The sequence below is a fragment of the Pestalotiopsis fici genome, assembly GCF_000516985.1.
Source record: "Pestalotiopsis fici W106-1 unplaced genomic scaffold PFICI_Scf_7, whole genome shotgun sequence".
NCBI lineage: Eukaryota > Fungi > Ascomycota > Sordariomycetes > Amphisphaeriales > Sporocadaceae > Pestalotiopsis > Pestalotiopsis fici.
In genome coordinates this window covers 1,302,725-1,320,604 of record NW_006917097.1, presented here as the reverse complement: position 1 = coordinate 1,320,604, position 17,880 = coordinate 1,302,725, and the positions used below count along the sequence as shown (strand labels likewise).

Here is a 17,880-nt window from a genome sequence, read left to right as displayed (position 1 = left end):
TGGCGATGGTGATGAGTTGAGCTGTATTTGGGAGTCTCGGAAAAGCAGGTTCTGGACACACTTGAAGAGATTTGTACGGGTATCGACACCGGGGGCATCATGCATCTGGGTATTTCAGAGCGTGTCGTGATGGTAAGGCTACATCTCAGAGGACTCAATGTGGGAACAGCGGGATGAGAAACAATACATATGTGTGGGTGTGTTGAGCTACAGAATGGGACACTCCGATGCATATCCAGGACTGGTCCTTCATTCCTACTTGCTTGTACCACCGCAACGCAACCAGGACCAATATGCACGAGTATACCGATTGGCTGACGCACTACGTGCCAACTCAATTGCGATCTAACTATCCAATCAACGGAGCTCGAGCGGTTATCATTTCCAAAGCCTTCAGAGAACTTGCATCGATGGCGATCTCCAATTGCAACGCGAGTCAAATTAACCTTAACTCGAATTCTCTCGCGGAGCCTTTCTGCGGCCCCATTGAGTTTACCGGATGCCGTCCAGTGAATCATTTCTGAGATGCTGTCGACGCTATAGACTGTCGCAAAAAGCAACATGGTGATGTTCATATACTGGTGCTCTTACTCTGTCAAGTCTGTATAGAATGGCTACAAAATTATCCGTTATAGCACAATAGCCTTGCTGAAAGCCCTGGCTGGCAAGCTGAGTGTACCTTCGGATTCCAGAGATTAAAATCGTCATTTGGATTTCATCTGTACTACACAAATATTAACTTGAGAAGGGACTGAATCTTGTTACGGCCAATCGCAACTACCGGTCTCGTGAGATTGTTCCAATATCAATAATAACCGGTACAACCAGTCGGGACTTGGCTTTTACCTCATAATACGACTGCCGGCGCGGGCTCATTTGCCCCGCTTGGATGAATTCAGCACAGAGAACTGTAGTTATATACTCGCAATCGCCATTTCATGAAATTGTTGTTTCTTGATATTAGAGGTCATTGTCGTGTTCTTCTTTGCCAATAAACATGAGTAGGCTTCTCAAACAATTCCAGGCCGCTGCGGCACTGGCGTGGTTCCTGTTGGCACCACTGGTTACTGCGCTCAAGATTGCAGGTTCATTCAATGTCCTCGAGTATAATCCCTTGCTTGTTGCGACCCAGGATTACTACAAGGGTGACGCGCAAGTTGTCAATGGAGGAGTGGCCGATCTTTTCGGCAGCTCCAACATTGATCTCGCTGGCAATGCCGAAACTCAAGCACTGCGGCAATATGCAAACCACAAGAACCTCCGGATCATATACACCGTGGTGGAGGTCGCGTACCGACTTGTAGCAAGCAACAAAGCCGGCGTTACATCACTGTCGGATCTCAAGGGCAAGAAGATTGGGACGATTCCAAGCACCTCGGCCGCTTATTTCGTGCAGCGATACCTGTCTACCGCTGGCGGGCTTGCAGACTCGGACTACACGGTCGTGTCTGGCAGCAACTGCAACTCGGCACCATGCGGAGCTGGCACTCTGCCATATATGCTTGCGCATGGATCTGTTGCCGCGGTTGGAATGTGGGAGCCAACACTCGAGCTAGCGATTGAGGTACTTGGATCCGATGCAGTTGTTTTCCAGAACAAGACCGTCTATCAGGAGGTCTACAATCTGTACACGACAGCCGAGAAGCTGCAGAATGCGAGCACACGCAAAGATATAGTGGCCTACCTCCGCGCTCTGGACCAGACGGCTCAGTTATTCACAAATCAATCAGCGTCGGTCATTCCCCGCGTTGCGAAAACGATGAATATGAACGAGGCGGTAGTGAAGGCCGTCTGGCCAGTGCATGACTGGAGTGGAGGACTTGCATCAAATCTACTCGACGTGCTCGTACCCGAGGATCAGTGGGTGGCCAAAGTAGACCGACGAAGTCCGATTTCCAAGGATGTTCTGGCGACAATGATTGATGCGAGTGTTCTTGCTGAAGCAAGGTCAAATAAATCTAGCACAGCATAATGATTTGAAGTTGTTGGGCGTGGTGATTCTCACTGGGATGAATCGGCAATCAAAACTTGTACGTACGTTTACTTGATTTATTACAATTGTTCCTACGTTAGTGATGGAGAATATAGTTGTATTTTAAGCTAGTATGACTGTCCAAAGAAAGTTGTTCGGGACACTGAAATAAGTTGATGGGAAATCTGCGTTGTCAAATTGGACAATGACGGGACACTGATGCCGATTATCGCAAAGCTTATCTGTAAATGCGGGGCGACAGCACAAGCGCAGCTCTTGATTGGCTGAATTGTCATGGGCAACGAACATCGTCAGAACGCGCGATTTAGGACACTGGCAGGCCACTTTGGCTTGACCGAATACTGTCCAGAATCTTGCACCTATCCCTGGAAAGTCTATATACCATCAGTCGGCCATGAGTCTACTCAATATGGATCCAAATTTGGATCCCAGCTTGAATGATGGCTTAACCAGTAACCTCGATCCCAGCCTGGCTGCTGAGGATTTGCAGGACCAGAGTCTGCAGGATCTGCAGGTTCCCCCTGACCTGCCTCCTTATGAACCGCGTCCGCTCGCGGGCAGTCGACGTGCCGGCATTAGGTACAAGGCTTATTCGCAAGAGGACTTTGAGCGCGCCATGAGGGCTGTGAGGGAAGAGGGCATGTCGCTGCGCAAGGCTTCAATGACCTACAATGTCCCAAAAACGACATTGGCCGAAAAGCTCGGCGACAATTGTCCAAATCTCCCACCGCTGCAGGCAACGCGAAAGAATCGGATAGCCACCCGCTATACATGGACCGAGGCCGACATGGAACAAGCCGTAGCTGCCGTGGCCTCGGGGACGCACGCTTCAGAAGCCGCAAGACAGTTTGGCGTTCCCTACAGCAATCTCAACTCGAGGACAAGAGGCCGACCACCAAGGGAGCTCAAGGCAGATTTGGCACGTCTCACGCTCAAGCAGGAGAATCTGCTAGTCGACTGGGCACACGCTCAATGCGAGTTGGGATTTCCCCCAACAAAGGACCAGATTTACGAGCTGGCTTCAAAGGTCCTGGATAAGAGCAATCCCGGTCAGAAGCTAGGCAAGCAGTGGGTTGGCCATTGGCTTCGAAGACATCCACATATCACTGCGCTTGAATGGGCACCGAAAACAAAGTGGGAGAAGAAGCCGGCCAAGCCATTTGATCCAAGCGCCTACACAAACAGCACCACAACATTTCCCGACCAGTCTTTTGTGCCGGACACGAGCACCCTGGATGGCGACCACGTGGGCATGGTCATGGACAATGATGCCCACCATGATGGAGAAGATCTCGTTAGTGCTGAAGCAGGGCTTGGTGAGGTTGCAAGTCTCATCATTCAGACATGATGCAAGCTGGCAATAGTGTTTGGGCGAAATGAGATACATTGTGGCGTAGGGGGGCGCATTACGGCCGTGGGCGAGTTTCTGATGAATAATGATACCCTTGGTTTCGGAACGTCTGTCTGTCTTTCAGCCTTTTCACGGCAGACAATCACGGTTCTTCTTTTGGCCATGTAATAGAACGCATTGCTTTCAAGTGCATCGATAGTGATTGGTTGAAATCCATGCTGGCATTCTTTAAATCCCATGTCCGTCGGGATCGTCTTTCACTGCAACTTTGACTAGCTGCCTTGCACCAATTTTAAAATGTTCAAAATCCCACGAGACTGATGTCTCCTTGCACTATATCACACATGTGCCCCGCCCGCCTGTCATGTTCAACGGCCGGGGAGCGTTATCCATCCTCTGCCGATCGCTTTGCCGATCGTCGATGAATAGTCTATAATCGCTTAAAGGACAACTGAGACTGGTTAATTCGACCGAGCTGAAAGAAAGCTCAAATCCTCGTTCGCATAAACGGCATGACTATCGGGTCTTGCGGAGTTATTTGCAACCACTTTCTGAGTCGAGCCCCAGTTTATTCTACCCGTGGCGTTCATTGGTTTCCTGCGCCAAGCATGCAGGGGAGGCTTGAATGTGAAAGCTTCGCGGCGGCTTAAAACTCTAAACGCCTCCCCAAGTTGTGGGAGGCTTTACAGGTGAAACTAGACCTCGATCAATAGGCATGGGGACTATAAAGCTTAATTGTCCTGCAAAGGGCTGCATAGAGAGTCAGCCAAGAAGGACGGCGCTTCCAGAGGCGTGCCCCGATGCATACGAGTCTAGCCAATGCCCAGACTGGTTTATGATGAGAAGGGAAAGGACGGGACATGTTCAAGGTGACATCGTTTGGGACTGACAGGCGACCATGCACCTCTTAGTTGTTCCTGCTTGGCAATGGCTTGAATTACTAATATCAATCTCGAGCGGGAAAAGGTTCTTGGTTTGCCATGATTGAAATACTCTGCACCATCCCTAAAATGTAGTCACCTATTCTTTCACATTTACGGCAGTCCTATTTCGTATTCACGTCCTTTTTTCTCTCGTCTTTGTGTTCTTTTCCTGCTTTTTGGAGCGCATCATGGATTCCAAGGAAGTATCCAAGGAAGACGTTTCCCGAAAGGGATCCGAAGTAAAGGATGTTCACAGCGCTGCTGAGCGCGGTGCCGTCGCAACAGACAAGTAAGGCAGGGACACCAAAGCTGTCACAATTTTGATCAGTACTGATGCGAGTCCAGGTATGGACATCCCTTGACGCCGCTCGACTCGGATGAGGAGTCACGGTTGAGGAAGAAGATCGACTGGGCAATTCTACCAGTTGTAGCAATCATGTACCTGTTTTGCTTTATTGATCGAGCTAATCTTGGTATGAATGACCTCTATTATTTTCCATGGTCGCGCAAACTCATGGTTCTCCAGGCAATGCCAAAATCGTCGGACTGCAAAAAGACCTCGATATGACGGGCGCATATGACTACAACATATTGGCTTCCCTCTTTTACGTTTCTTACATCATCTTTGAGATTCCCAGCAACCTGGCTTGTAAATGGATCGGACCTGGGTGGTTTTTGCCGTTTCTGACCCTAGGTTTTGGTGCCATGTCTTTGGCTTTTGCCTATGTACAGAACCTACAACAGGCCTGTGCCGTACGTTTTCTACTTGGAATGTTTGAGTCTGGTGTCATGCCTGGCATGTCATACTACCTGTCCCGATGGTAAAAGCACTCGTCCCAACACTCGGAAACTCTCGGAATCTAAACATGACACAGGTATCGCAGATCCGAGTTCACATTTCGAGTCGCCGTCTTCATTGTAATGTCTCCCACAGCAGGCGCTTTCGGTGGACTCCTTGCATCGGCCATTACCAGCATGTCCAATATTGGAGCGCTAGACTCGTGGAGAATGATATTTTTCGTGGAAGGCCTAGTCACAATTGCCATTTCCGTCATGGCCTTTGTCTTTCTCACAGATCGCCCTGAATCAGCGCGGTGGCTGACCAAAGAGGAAAAAGACCTCGCGATAGCGAGAGTCAAATCGGAACGCATAGCCCAAACCGCTCTACTGGACCAGTTCTCACATCGCAAGGTCTGGCTGGGAATTTGGAACCCTGTCGTCCTGGCCACTGGCTGGATCTTCCTCTTGGAACAGATAACTGTGCAGGGCTTGGCCTTTTTCCTACCGACAATCATTAGCAACATCTTTCCTGCTAGCCGAGGCTACTCTATCGTGCAACAACAATTGCTCACTGCGCCGCCCTATGTTTTCGGAGCCATATTCACGCTCTTGATACCGTATCTGGGCTGGAGGCAGGACAAGAGACAAAAGTTCTTCATCATCTCGGCACCACCAGTGATGCTGGGTTTCATCATTTACCTAGCGACAAACAATTCGACAGCGCGATACGTGGCCACATTTCTGATCATGAGCACAGCGTTTGGTCTGGGCGCGCTGACCAACGCACAAGCCGCCATTCAAACCTCGAGCGATACATCCCGAAGTGTTGCGTTGGCCGTGAATATGCTCTTTGGCAATGTGGGAGGGCTCATTTCGACTTGGAGCTACATTGATAGGGACAAGCCCGACTACAAGATTGGAAACAGTCTCAACCTTGCCGCGTCGAGCCTGATTCTGATATTCAGTACACTGACTTATTTCTGGATGCACCGTGATAATCGCGAGAGGAGGGGTCGCGATGTTGATGCTGAGCTAAGCGACCTCACAGACGAACAGATCAGGGATTTAGAATGGAAGCATCCAGCCTGGCGATGGAAGCCCTAGATCTGGCAGTGCGGCATGAAATATGTAGTACTTTTGAATCGACGTGACGCTTTCAACCTAGGATACATTTTTCAATCTATCAAACTTCTTATCTTGGATGACTGTGATAATATTCTTCCTATTCATGTTCCAGGATGTCTGACGCTCGGTCAAAATGTTTCGAAATTAATGCCATCAAAAGCTCCCGTATCTCAGGCAGTTTGTACTTTCCTGAGCTCAATCTGCAATTTTGGATTTGCCTGGGACTGCGCACCAGCAATCAACCTAGGCGGAATCTGCGTACCCTCGGGCAGCCGGAGATCATATTGCAGCAGCAGGCGGGAGAGGATAAGCTTAATCTCATTGGCGGCAAAGAAGCGCCCAGGGCAGGCGTGGGCACCAAAGCCAAAGCTCATGTTCTCCTTGGTCACGGAGACAAACTGGTACTGCTCGCGGCTCTTGTAGTTGACGGGGTCGGGGACGCGCGCGGCCCGCAGGTCCGCGAACCGATGCGCGTCAAACTTGTCGGCATCGGGGTAAATGGCCGTGTCCCGCATCACGGGCCCGTGGGGCGACTCAATGGTGTAGCCCGCGGGCAGGTGGATGCCGTTGCTGAGGGTGACGGGCTTGCTGACGTAGCGGCTGAAGCGGGCTGGTTTGATATTTAGGATTAGACAATATTGTTCACGTCAATGCACTTGTGGTTACATACCTTGGTTAAACGGAGACACTCTCTGCGCTTCTCTCATGACGCTGTCTAGGAGTTTCATCTCGAATAATGTCTGAGTATGAATCACACCGTCGTGCCGTTGGAGAACCTCCTTGATCTCACCCCTCAGCTCTTCGACAACCTCGGGCCGTACGACCAGCTCAGACAGGATATCAGTCGCCGTTGCCGACGTGGTATGAATGGCAGCAAGGCTCAAGGTCAGCTGCGTATCCGCCAGTTCCTGGTCACTGAACTGGAACTCGTCGGCCTTGTTGATCATCCACTGCAACATGTCATCGGGCAGCTCTTGGCCGGCCGCTGCCGCCGCTTTGCGCTCCTTGATAATGGGCAGCAGAAACTCCCTCGCCTTTATGCGATGTTCATTGAGTGTCTTGATCTCGGGGATAAAGTATTGGGCCACGGGGCGAAGCAGATGATGCCAAGCCTTGAGCTTGCGAATGGCGGCAAAAACATCAACCGTGTAGTTGATGCTGGCGTACAAGTACTCTTCTTTGCGGCAGAGTTCGGGTCCAAGGAAGATTTGTCCCGAGACAATGGCGACGATCCGCAGAAACTTTTGGTGTATCGTCACCCGAGTCCAGTCCTCACACGGACCGAGTACTTCGTCCACGGTGCGCGCCACCTCTTCTCCGAGTCGGGGGTTCAAACGGCCTTGCACTAGTCAGACTTGGTGCTCATCAAGAAATCCGCAAGTTTGAATTACTCACTCAAGTTTCGTGTGAGGTCCGCCCGTATGATATGGTTGAGCAGTTTGTTATCTGCATGAAGTCCGGTATATCGGTTCTCCACAGTCTGCAGCCATGTCAACAGAATGGGCTATCCGAGGGCATCAAAAGTCCTACCTTGTTGAGAGCCTCTTTATTGCTAATGGTTTCGTCTGGTAAACGCCTTAGTTCATCCAACGCAGAAGTCGGCACGACAATTCGTTCGCCTAGATCCTGTTAACATGCTGAATGCACTACATCAAAAGACAGTCAGTGTGCCTCACCATCAACCGTTGTGAGTCGAAATGGCTTGTCCCTGAAAGCCGCATATCCTTGATCGTAAAGTGCCGCAGCGCCGGCAAAGAAAGCCTTTCGGCGCTTCTCCGAGTTTCCAAGCTCCCCGCCGAGCAAGGGAAATTGCGCCGCTCCGCTGCTCAATAGGTGCGAAACGATGAATATCGTGGTTGGTATAATGATGATGGCTATTAGCACAGAGCTGCGATCCGAGAGTACCTCGATATAGTGCTCCATGGCGTCTTGTAGAATAAAATGACAATACATAGGGTACGAAGAGGAGTACAAGTGTGAAGAGAGGAAGAGTGAATTCTGAAATCTGTATTTGAGGCCCAAGCTATAACCTACCTGGACCAGGTAGTTGATACGTGAAGCAAGGAGGAGACTTTAGGGGAAGACGGCATTTGAAGTTTGAATGAATCCCCTCAAACCCGTTAATGAAACGGAACTGCGAGTATCCGTCGTGCACATACACACGATGCACGTTTGGCATTAAAAGGCAAGTATTTATTTCATTTCTAGACGACGGAGCAAGGTTTGCACTAATCCCAGACCATCGGAGATCCCCCCATCGTGAACTTATCTCAGCATTAAGACTGTGCACGAGTCCACAGATAGCACACTTCGTTCGCTTCACTAAAAGGCGATCGGCAACGACTAAAGCCAATGTCAGCGAAAAAAATGGGAATCTGACAGCTTCACCACGCCGTCGAGTTCTACTGCTACGGTAGTTGTGAAATAGAGGCTTGAGAGCCCAGCTCATAGGCGTAGTGGTGTATAACTCGACGATTCGGGTTTGCCCAATCCCGGTCCGGCTCTTTCAAGATGAGACGCTAGAAATTGGTGTAGCAACTACGAATACCTATAGGAAGCCGCTGAAGATTCGATCTGCAGCATCCCTTCCCCGCACCCTGGTGTTACATCATTGCCGAAAAAGTGATTGGTCTTGTACGTGAGTCTGTTGACTGGCCAGGCAATTTGTCGAGCACAGATGCATTATCTCTTTGCGCGCTAGATTGGCATGCATGACGTGTGCAACCTCGTGCAGTCTCGGTACATTATACTCAAAATTGAACTACTAGTATCTTATGATTTCATTAAACGGATGGTTGAAAGACCGGACCCTGGATCAAGAGTTCATATTTATGCATAACTACTATGCATTGGTAGCATGCACCAGAGTATTAGCCGGCGGGATTCGCTGAGCCAAAATAATACACACTATACGTGTACGAATACGGGCACAGTCAGCACTCGATCGTGCCAGTGGGCTTTTTTCGCTGATCGTGTGTCACCACAGTTTGAGGCAAGTCATGTAACAGATAACAGGCAAAACATACTACCGCCTTGGAGATCCCATTCCACAACGTTGGACTTTGCTATAACCTGGAAAACAGCAATCACAGCAGTTGATAAACTCTATTGGAGCTTAAAAATAAGTTGCTATAAGTGCATTGCCTGCTAATCAATTCTACGCGCATTAAAGATTCGCGGATTATTGGTTGCAAGTACCTTTATTTCCATATCACCTTGCTAGGATCATACTATAGTCTTATTGCTCTAGCTCATGGTAAGCCATGTTCCGCTCTTCCTTTGGCTATCGAGTCCAACACTTTCTTGACCGTCTCACGACTCTCAAGAGACTTGATCCATGCAGCGTACTTTTCGTACTTTTCAATTTGGTCCAACTTGTTGAGCTGCTTCAGGAGACCGTATCCGAGATGGGCCCAAGTGACAAAGGCCAAGTCGGCATAGGTGCACTTGTCGCCGACGAGCCAACCAGTGCCACCTCTGTTGAGAGCATCATCAAGAACGCCAATAACTCTTACGACTTCATTGACATAACGGTCAATGGCGGAAGAGATTTTTTCCGGGTGGAAGCGTGCAAACCAGATAGCTTGGCCGTAGTATGGCCCTTGTCCTTTGAAAATGTCAGTGACAAGTCACCTTTTGGCAAACTAAAAGGCACATACCGGATATCTGAAAAGCCAACCACTGCCGAGTCAAGTATTTCTCTGGCGCAGTGTGAAAGGAGATATGGCCGGCCTTGTCATATTGATCAATCAGATAGCCAATGATGGCTCCGGACTGGCATATAAACATCAGCCTCATTTCATTGCACTAATAAGATTAGCTATGGGCAAGACTATCTTACCTCCCAAAGGGTAATGCCAGTGTTGGGATCTACAATGGTCGGCAGTCGTCCATTGGGATTCAGCTTGACATATTCCTCCGACTTGACCTCGGTAAACTCCAACGTCTTGATGATATACGGCAGCTTGAGCTCTTCGAGGATGAGGACAACTTTCCTGTACCAAGTCAGCGTTGCCATGGATTTCAAGACTTGAAAAGTGGACACGAACCATGGATTTGGGGCTCCCCAGTGTCCCCAGAGCTCGATTGGTTGCAGGGCCATGTTCTTCCTATATGCTAAAGTTTTGGACGTGGTCATGAAATATCTAATGGCAATGCCGCTACAAATGAAGTCTGAGCAGCTGCTTCTTGGATGTTACATCAAACCTGGTATTACTATGCTATATTTATAATTGAAAGGGACGTCTGAGTATTACCAATGATATGACCGTTGAAATGCATCGGCTGTATCGTACTGCAGTAGCGGCATGTTGTTGCGAATTCACTAGCGTCGTTCTTTTCCCGAAATCATGACATTGAAATTCTTGATGCGAAAACACTAGCGCAAGATCCCAAGAAATGATATATCATCATGACAGCCTTTGTGCGATTATATAATGACTATGAGTAGAATCAGAATCAACCAGAGCCCACTGCCATTGGATCGGTAGGAGCCGAATGACCCTGTAGGTGATGACTACATCAAGGTACAGGGTAAGCTTGCATTGCAGACCGACGCCGCGCTCGTGCAGTAGCTTTGCGAGAATGCTAGCGTCGGCGCTTTACTTGGCAGACGAGTCAACCTTTCATTGCCCATGGTCCAAGAAATAGAGGCTGATAATCAACTCGACATCAAAATCGCGATACTGATCTCCCACTTGACTTCTCTGACTTGGAATCTGTGGCAGCTACACTTTCTTCTTTTGCCTCTAATCAAGGCAGCATGGTCAATACTGGTCATGCGAGCAAGGGGTGTACAACTTGTAAGCGCAGGCGGATCCGATGTGACACGACCCGACCGGTTTGCCAGCGCTGCGTCAAGTCAAATAGGATTTGTCTAGGCTATGCCGCAACCAAGGAGCAGCGCGACGGGATCGATAGTTTGGTAATTGTGCCGGGTAATGCTCAAGTAGGCCTTCTTCAGCCCAGGTCTGATTGTTTCTCACAAATCCTTCATTCGTTTGCCCTTGCTTCCCCAGCGCTTGACCTCATGGTCGCCAACACCCGTTCCCGCTCGCCTGGTGCCGTTATTGCCCAGCGCCAGAGCACTTTGACGGCAGATGAGCTCGACATCGCATCGGGGTCTGTATTTGAAGTCGTCAACAACGGCTTTATTGCCCTGCGTCGCCAAACACAGACTTTGGAAGAACGAAGAACACTTTTGGCTCAGTACGGCCAGGCGACACGACAACTGAGAAAGGCTCTAGCGTCCAGCTCGTCCTCGGATTCAATATTTTTTCCCGTGCTGTTGTTTGCACTATATGAGGTATAGCAGTCCTTGGAAACCATGAAAATGACTTTCGGCTCAAGACATGCAACAGATGATTGTGAATCTCGATCCAAACGACAAGACATGGCAGACGCACCTCGACGGACTACTCAGTCTTGTGTCACGATCGCCTGTTTCGAGTTCGACACTACATCTTCACAGAGCCGTCAAGTTGATCGAGTCGGACAGTGATATCAACAACAACTTGTCGGCAGTGGCTGCTGTAGGAGATCCAGAGGTGGCATGTCGACTGCTGGATGTTACCAAGCTCCGGCTCCGAAAGATCCTTCCTGATACGACAAGTCTCTTTGATGGCTTTCCTGAGCGGCCTCGAAAGATTGATGTGCAAAAGATTCGGGTTTCAATAAAGAAGATATATCTGGATCTGGAATTGTTTCCGACCATGATCTCCAAGAGGAAAAACGTACCCACAGTTGAAATGCTTCATGACATTGGGGCTGATGTGCTCAAAGGTAAAACTGTATACTAAGCAAATGTTGAAAATGGATTTCAGCACTGACGTAGGGTACAGATATTTCTGCAATTCGCCTAAACGAGTATAGAACTTTACAAATCATGACCGCCAGCTTTCTGCTGTGGAGCGGCGATTTTCTCCACCCCAATGATGGATACCATAACACTAAAGAGTTTCTAAACTTGCGTTCCGCTATCGAAGACGCGGCCAAAGGCATTCGCTCCACGATTGAAGCTCACATCAGCACACTTTTTGCTGAAAGAGGACAGCACTCACAAAATACAATGGAGTTTTTTGTAAGAGCTGCTATGCTTTTGTTTCCACTGTACTGTGCTTCAAGAGCCTCGTGTCTCGACGAGACCCAACGGAAATGGTTCACGGACAGTTTGTGTCTGCTGGGAAGCTGCGCCTTGATTCCCAAGGCCTTTGCACTGGTGAGATGGATATGATGTTGAAATACCACCAAAGCGCTAAAGAAATCACAGGCTAAACATGATGTTTCGACCGACGTGCCGTTTCGTAGTTGCGCGTGGACATTATCCTACACTTGCTGGCAAGAGATTTTGGCGGGCTTACTTTTACTAAATCCAGCATTACTACACTCGCCCCGCCACATGGTCCACCAATCATAGACTATTTGCAGTCGGTCAGCAACTTAACTACTCATTGGTTGATCTTGGTACAAAGATGAACATTGGCTTGGCAGAAATGGGTTTAAAATGTCAAACTATCCGCCGCTCTCAGCTTCGAATGATAGATTGTTTCTCATCAAGTGTGCGATATTTTCCCGTCTCAGACCATATGATAAGAACTAGGAAACCAACTATTCTGTCCTTGGATTTCCCCCAGTTTTCTTTCCACAGATTCAATGCTAATCACCGGTAGCCAATGTTGAGCAGAATTGGTGCAAGATTGCAGATGTGACAAGCGGTATTGGAGAAATGGCCATCTTCTTGGTGCAGTGTCGTCAAGTACCGCGCTGATTATATTGTGTCGACATTTCATGCCACACGTGTTAGTGAAGGATTTGTTGGCGTTGATGAACAAGGCCGACAAGTTCAATAAGCAATACGTGTAAAGTTTCAGTATTGAAGGCGAAAGTCTGGCAAGCTTGGTGAAGGTTTCCGGCCATTACTGATGCATGATCAAGACTACACATTGATTCCAGCTAGCCTGGTCCATTCATAGTTGAATCCCACTTGCGAGGCAGCTTCCCGGGCTGCACTCTTGGCCTCCCGAACGACGCCAGAATGGCTAGCTGGGTTATTGCGTGTGATGAGCCAAAAAGAAACCTCAGTCCCGTGACTCTTGAGGTTGCTGATCACCCCATGTAATTTCTCCCACAGAGATCGGTTGGCGAGTCCACCCCGTCCGCGACCTTTGCGCCAGCCTCTGGCGACCCATCTGGGGAGCCACTCGGTTGCGCCATTGGCAACATAGGCCAGGTCAGTGGCTATGACAATTTTACGCCAGCCTTCCAGATGCCAGGGACGAAACTCCAAAGCAGCAATTACGGCGCGCAACTTGGCAGCATTGCTGGTGGGATCGTAAAAGACTCCGTCCGGGCCCTCGATCTCGAGCGGAAAGCCAACGGTTCCACCCGGCTCGCTGCCATCCTGTAGAAATGGGTAAGTGGCGATAGCTCCGCCGCGGCCGCCCTTGAAGACAAAGGAGCAGCCACCGGCAGCGGGCAAGTCTGGGAAGACCGAGTGCCCGTTATTCCAGCAGCTTCCGTCCACGACAATCAGTATCTCTCTGCTGTCGTATCGATTGATGAAGCGAGGCTGGTCGAGGCGAACGACCGTCTGTAGTGGGAAGTGGCTCTCGGGAGTCTCATCTTTAAACTGTGGCCTGAATGTAGTCGCGCGGGATACCTCGGCGTCCCGATCAAGATGCCGATAGGCCGGTTTTCTGTAACGGCCGCCCGACCGGCTGGTGAGAACTGAGATTTTGGCCCTCATGGTGAAAAATTGAGGCACACGAGATCTCGTTTGTACGAGAAGTTCTCGATAAAATACCTTTTCACAGATGTGGCCGTCACAGTATTATTTAATGTAGCAGCACAACAACAAGCCCTGCGTCCTTGATAGCCCCCCCAGGTTTAGTGCAAATGCCGGCGGATAACCCCCAGCTCGTTTGCCCGTAGCTTCCCGTGGAGGAGGGACTGCCACAGCTTGGTACTATCCTTGCTTTTGCACCGGCGCGATTGAAACATCCCCTCCATTTCAGTTACCCCGAAAGATAAAGGGAACAATAGTTTGCTTGAGGTCTTATTAAGCCATGCAAGGAGAATCTAGCCATCACTCCATGATCAACAATTGATTCAGGATAGGTATTGCTTTTCACAGAGCAGCTACTCAAAAGCCAGCACATGAAAAGAAAGCAACTCATCTTGGCCGCACGGATAGAGGCAGTCTGGCCAGTGTAGCTCCATCTCATTGCTGTCCCTTGCCTGATGCGCCAGGAACGTGCCCATGTATCAAGCCTACCTTCAAATGCCCCAAGGGAAAGTCTGAGGAGTTAATTTGAGCTTGTAATGGTCTGTCGTGGATCTAATAAACGTTGGAAAAATGATATGTTCTCATTCTCGGATCGCGGCTGACTTGAACCCCGATCAAGGTGCCCAGCGCAGGGGTACCTCGGTACCTGGCCTTAGGGGCGTCAAATGCTCCGTTACCCGCCCATTAGCTTATTTTCAGTGCTTGTTCCTTGGCTACAGCGACCATTTCAAATGGCTAGGGCCTTGTGCTTACTACTACCATATTTACGCCCCAAGCGGCACATGTGCACTCTGCTAAAACCGCCCGTTATATTTAGTAACTCTTCCGAGCATCTTCTATACGACCACGGTCATAGTAACTACCGTCACTCGTCTGAGTCGGATTGCCGATCACCCAACTCTTGGCTTTGTTCTCTTGCAGTATCGAGCTACCATCTACCGTGCTCACAGTAATTATCATGAACTTTGAAACAAGAACTTGCGGGTATGGCGCGGGAAGCACTGCCGAGCGTAGGACCTTGCACATCGTGGAAAGCCTCACCTTATTTTATTTCCGTAAATGTTCTACGATGCAAGAAAGTCCTACCAAACAACACAGGTATTATTTAAGTCTGCTCCTGCCTTTTTGTTTCAGAGTGCTTTTTCTATGAGATCATAACATCATACCAACCATCATCAACTTCTTCCATTCTCCTTCTCGTCTTGAGCAGGTAGCATATTAGAGCGTCAACCAGCTACGTTGGAATTCAATCCAAAACGTTGTATATAAAGCTTGGTAGCAACCATGAGCTCGAAACCGGCCACAATTGCCGTTGTCGGCACAGGTGAGTATCACCAGACAGGTCAACATTTCTTGTCATCTAATCAATTCTTCAGGCCCGGCCGGAGTATCAGCACTCAAAAACCTTTTGGATGAAGGCTTCGATGTTACAGCGTTTGAGAGACGGCCAAATGTAGGTGGTGTCTGGACGCTATCTGAGGACCCCGACCATGTCTCTACAATCCACTGCACAAAATATCAGACTAGCAAGTTTTCTTGTCCGATTGCTGATTATCCGGTTCCGGATGGTAAGCCTCTCAAGTTCCTCTATCCAAAGACCAACTGGAACTCACCCAATATGAATGCAGACTTTCCTCTTCACGTCACGGCCCCTATCTGGGGAAAATACTGGCAGTCCTATGTCCGGGACACTGGCCTCGAGGCATACATTGAGTTCAACAAGACGGCCACGTCTGTGAGGAGGAACCAACTCGACACCAAATGGCTTCTCAGTTTCAAAGACGAAGAATATCCTCGCGAATTTGACAAGATTGTTTGGGCCACGGGGTGTGATACTGTGCCCAAGATGCCCAAGATCCAGGGCCAGGCGCGTTTCGAAGGGCGTATCCTTCATTCCATTGCCTACAACAACGCCGAAGAGTTCCAGGACCAGAATGTCATTGTTCTGGGTCTTGGAAATACCGCCGCTGACATTGCCTCAGACCTTACTTCTCAGACAGCCAAGACGTACCTGTCCCATCGCCGAGGTGCCAAGATTCTGCCTCGTATCAACAATGAGGGCAAACCTCTAGACTTTTCTTCTTCATGGTCGGCTACAAGACTTGCCTTTTGGCTAAGCGAGTATGTTCCAAAGACTTATGCCAAGTTAACCGATTGGGCCCTTAGCAAGATGGTTGCGGCGGCCTGGGGCCCTCAGGATCCCGCCTGGGGCTTTGAGCCTTCTCCTGGCTGTGAGGACTACTCCACGCCCGTCATCAGTGACGATATTATACCCCTGTGCCGTGCCAAGAAGATTGAGCCAGTCGCCGCGGTCAAAGCCATCATTGGTCCAAAGATGGTTCAACTTGAGAATGGTCAACTCCTTGATGACGTGGATGCCATTGTTCTCGGTACCGGATATGAAAATGACTTTGGTGTTCTCAACGACGCTCTGACCTGGACCATTATCGACCCCAAGTTCCCGCTGCCCAATCTGTACCAGAACGTCTTTCCGCCAGAATACCCCGACTCTATTGCCTGTTTGTGCTACCCCATGGTCCCCGAGAGCGGTGGAACAATGAGAGATCTTACGGCCATGGCCGTTGCCCAAATCTGGGCCGGCAAGTCTTCTCTTCCAGATACGCAGACCATGTGGCAGTGGATCTATGAATACCAGCCCTGGCTCACGCATGGCCGCCAAAAGTTTACCAGTCACTACAAGGGAAAGCTCAAGCCCCATCTCTGGCTCAAGTGGGTTCATGAGTGCGCAGGTACCGGTCTGTACGAGAACCTTGGCTGGAGTAGTGCTGCTTGGAGTTTCTGGTGGAAAGACCGCAAGTTTTACAACATGTGCGCCAACGGTGTCTACACTCCCCATCTGCTTCGTCTCTTTGATACCGGAAAACGCAAGGCCTGGGCCGGTGCCCGCGCGGCTATTATCAAGGTTAATGAAGATCGTGACGCCCTATTGGAGGCTGTTAAGCGCAATGTCGGTGGCGAAATGGGTATCGGCAAGGACGGCTCGGTCGCTTCGTCAACTACGAGCGTCAATGTCAAGTGGTCGCCCGCTGTCACCCGGCTGTGAGCAGGGAGTCATCACTAAAGACGGGAGTGGAAGTAGATAGGTGCCTTTTCATATTTTTTGCACAAAGTCTTTTGATCAAGATTCAGGCGTTTTGGTAATCATATTGTTGGAGAGTTTCCTTTGTTCAAAAAGGTCGGCTGGCATGTGGCCACGTTATTATGATGATAGATTAGTTTGGTTGAAATCATTACATTGACACAAATCATGATTTTCATATTCAACAAAATTTCAAAGATTAGATCTTTTGTACTCTACCAGGCGGCACATGTTGTTCTTTGGTATATACACTGCGTACAAAACAGTGTTGAGTCACCTTGCGATTTCAGGACCGTGTCTCGTTGATTCTAGTCGAAGCCCGGAGTAAACTTCATACGAGAACAGAGTCGGTCGGTGAATCACAACCCCGATCTCATCAACCAGGTGGATATATTGGCTCCAAAGCTTTGAGCCGCCTTACTATGTATGATCGTGTGGAAAGTCTTGTGGGTTTTTGAACTGTAATTTCCGAGAAGCATAGATTTAGACTTGCGGAATCCTGCCGGGGAACAAGACCGGACAGTGGAGGTGGCCTATGGGTCGCCCTGAAATGTCTGCTTTGGCATTAGTAAGCCTTGATTCAGGTGGCTCTGGTTGGGCAGATCCCTCCCGTATCGATTCTTGCTTCAGAACTGAGAGCACCAATGAGAGTAGCTAGAAACTGGGAATCTCCAGAGTATAGATTATCTGGATCTGGAAACTATACTCCCGTGACTGCACGGAAGACGGATTATACAGCGTCGTCGGTAAGAATATGCTGTGGCCGGAACCTCAAACTCTTACGTCTGTGGCCAAGTAGCTGCCCAGTCAAATCACACCGGTCCG

At 49.4% G+C, this 17,880-nt stretch overlaps 8 protein-coding genes across 8 annotated transcripts; 5 read left to right on the top strand and 3 right to left on the bottom strand.

Moving 5' to 3' along the window:
* Positions 1 to 997: 997 nt before the first annotated feature.
* PFICI_10053 (uncharacterized protein) lies at positions 998 to 1,972 on the top strand (the record flags this gene model as incomplete). The annotated part of the gene is made up of 1 exon (XM_007838634.1): positions 998 to 1,972. The coding sequence occupies one exon, from the start codon at positions 998 to 1,000 to the stop codon at positions 1,970 to 1,972; it is 975 nt and encodes a 324-aa protein (XP_007836825.1).
* Positions 1,973 to 2,402: 430 nt separating this feature from the next.
* PFICI_10052 (uncharacterized protein) lies at positions 2,403 to 3,341 on the top strand (the record flags this gene model as incomplete). The annotated part of the gene is made up of 1 exon (XM_007838633.1): positions 2,403 to 3,341. One exon carries the CDS (start codon positions 2,403 to 2,405, stop codon positions 3,339 to 3,341), a length of 939 nt encoding a protein of 312 aa, XP_007836824.1.
* A 1,114-nt stretch (positions 3,342 to 4,455) lies between these two features.
* Positions 4,456 to 6,151, top strand: PFICI_10051 (uncharacterized protein; the record flags this gene model as incomplete). The annotated part of the gene is made up of 4 exons (XM_007838632.1): positions 4,456 to 4,556; positions 4,613 to 4,740; positions 4,794 to 5,088; positions 5,143 to 6,151. 4 exons carry the CDS (start codon positions 4,456 to 4,458, stop codon positions 6,149 to 6,151), a joined length of 1,533 nt encoding a protein of 510 aa, XP_007836823.1.
* A 191-nt stretch (positions 6,152 to 6,342) lies between these two features.
* On the bottom strand, positions 6,343 to 8,095 carry PFICI_10050 (uncharacterized protein; the record flags this gene model as incomplete). The annotated part of the gene is made up of 5 exons (XM_007838631.1): positions 6,343 to 6,782; positions 6,843 to 7,511; positions 7,568 to 7,652; positions 7,703 to 7,791; positions 7,849 to 8,095. 5 exons carry the CDS (start codon positions 8,093 to 8,095, stop codon positions 6,343 to 6,345), a joined length of 1,530 nt encoding a protein of 509 aa, XP_007836822.1.
* Positions 8,096 to 9,423: 1,328 nt separating this feature from the next.
* PFICI_10049 (uncharacterized protein) lies at positions 9,424 to 10,274 on the bottom strand (the record flags this gene model as incomplete). Its single annotated transcript, XM_007838630.1, has 4 exons — positions 9,424 to 9,779; positions 9,832 to 9,946; positions 10,014 to 10,167; positions 10,222 to 10,274. The coding sequence occupies 4 exons, from the start codon at positions 10,272 to 10,274 to the stop codon at positions 9,424 to 9,426; spliced, it is 678 nt and encodes a 225-aa protein (XP_007836821.1).
* A 927-nt stretch (positions 10,275 to 11,201) lies between these two features.
* Positions 11,202 to 12,404, top strand: PFICI_10048 (uncharacterized protein; the record flags this gene model as incomplete). Its single annotated transcript, XM_007838629.1, has 3 exons — positions 11,202 to 11,477; positions 11,533 to 11,953; positions 12,013 to 12,404. The coding sequence occupies 3 exons, from the start codon at positions 11,202 to 11,204 to the stop codon at positions 12,402 to 12,404; spliced, it is 1,089 nt and encodes a 362-aa protein (XP_007836820.1).
* A 702-nt stretch (positions 12,405 to 13,106) lies between these two features.
* On the bottom strand, positions 13,107 to 13,916 carry PFICI_10047 (uncharacterized protein; the record flags this gene model as incomplete). Its single annotated transcript, XM_007838628.1, has 1 exon — positions 13,107 to 13,916. The coding sequence occupies one exon, from the start codon at positions 13,914 to 13,916 to the stop codon at positions 13,107 to 13,109; it is 810 nt and encodes a 269-aa protein (XP_007836819.1).
* Positions 13,917 to 15,239: 1,323 nt separating this feature from the next.
* PFICI_10046 (uncharacterized protein) lies at positions 15,240 to 17,019 on the top strand (the record flags this gene model as incomplete). The annotated part of the gene is made up of 3 exons (XM_007838627.1): positions 15,240 to 15,279; positions 15,332 to 15,523; positions 15,584 to 17,019. 3 exons carry the CDS (start codon positions 15,240 to 15,242, stop codon positions 17,017 to 17,019), a joined length of 1,668 nt encoding a protein of 555 aa, XP_007836818.1.
* Positions 17,020 to 17,880: the final 861 nt, after the last annotated feature.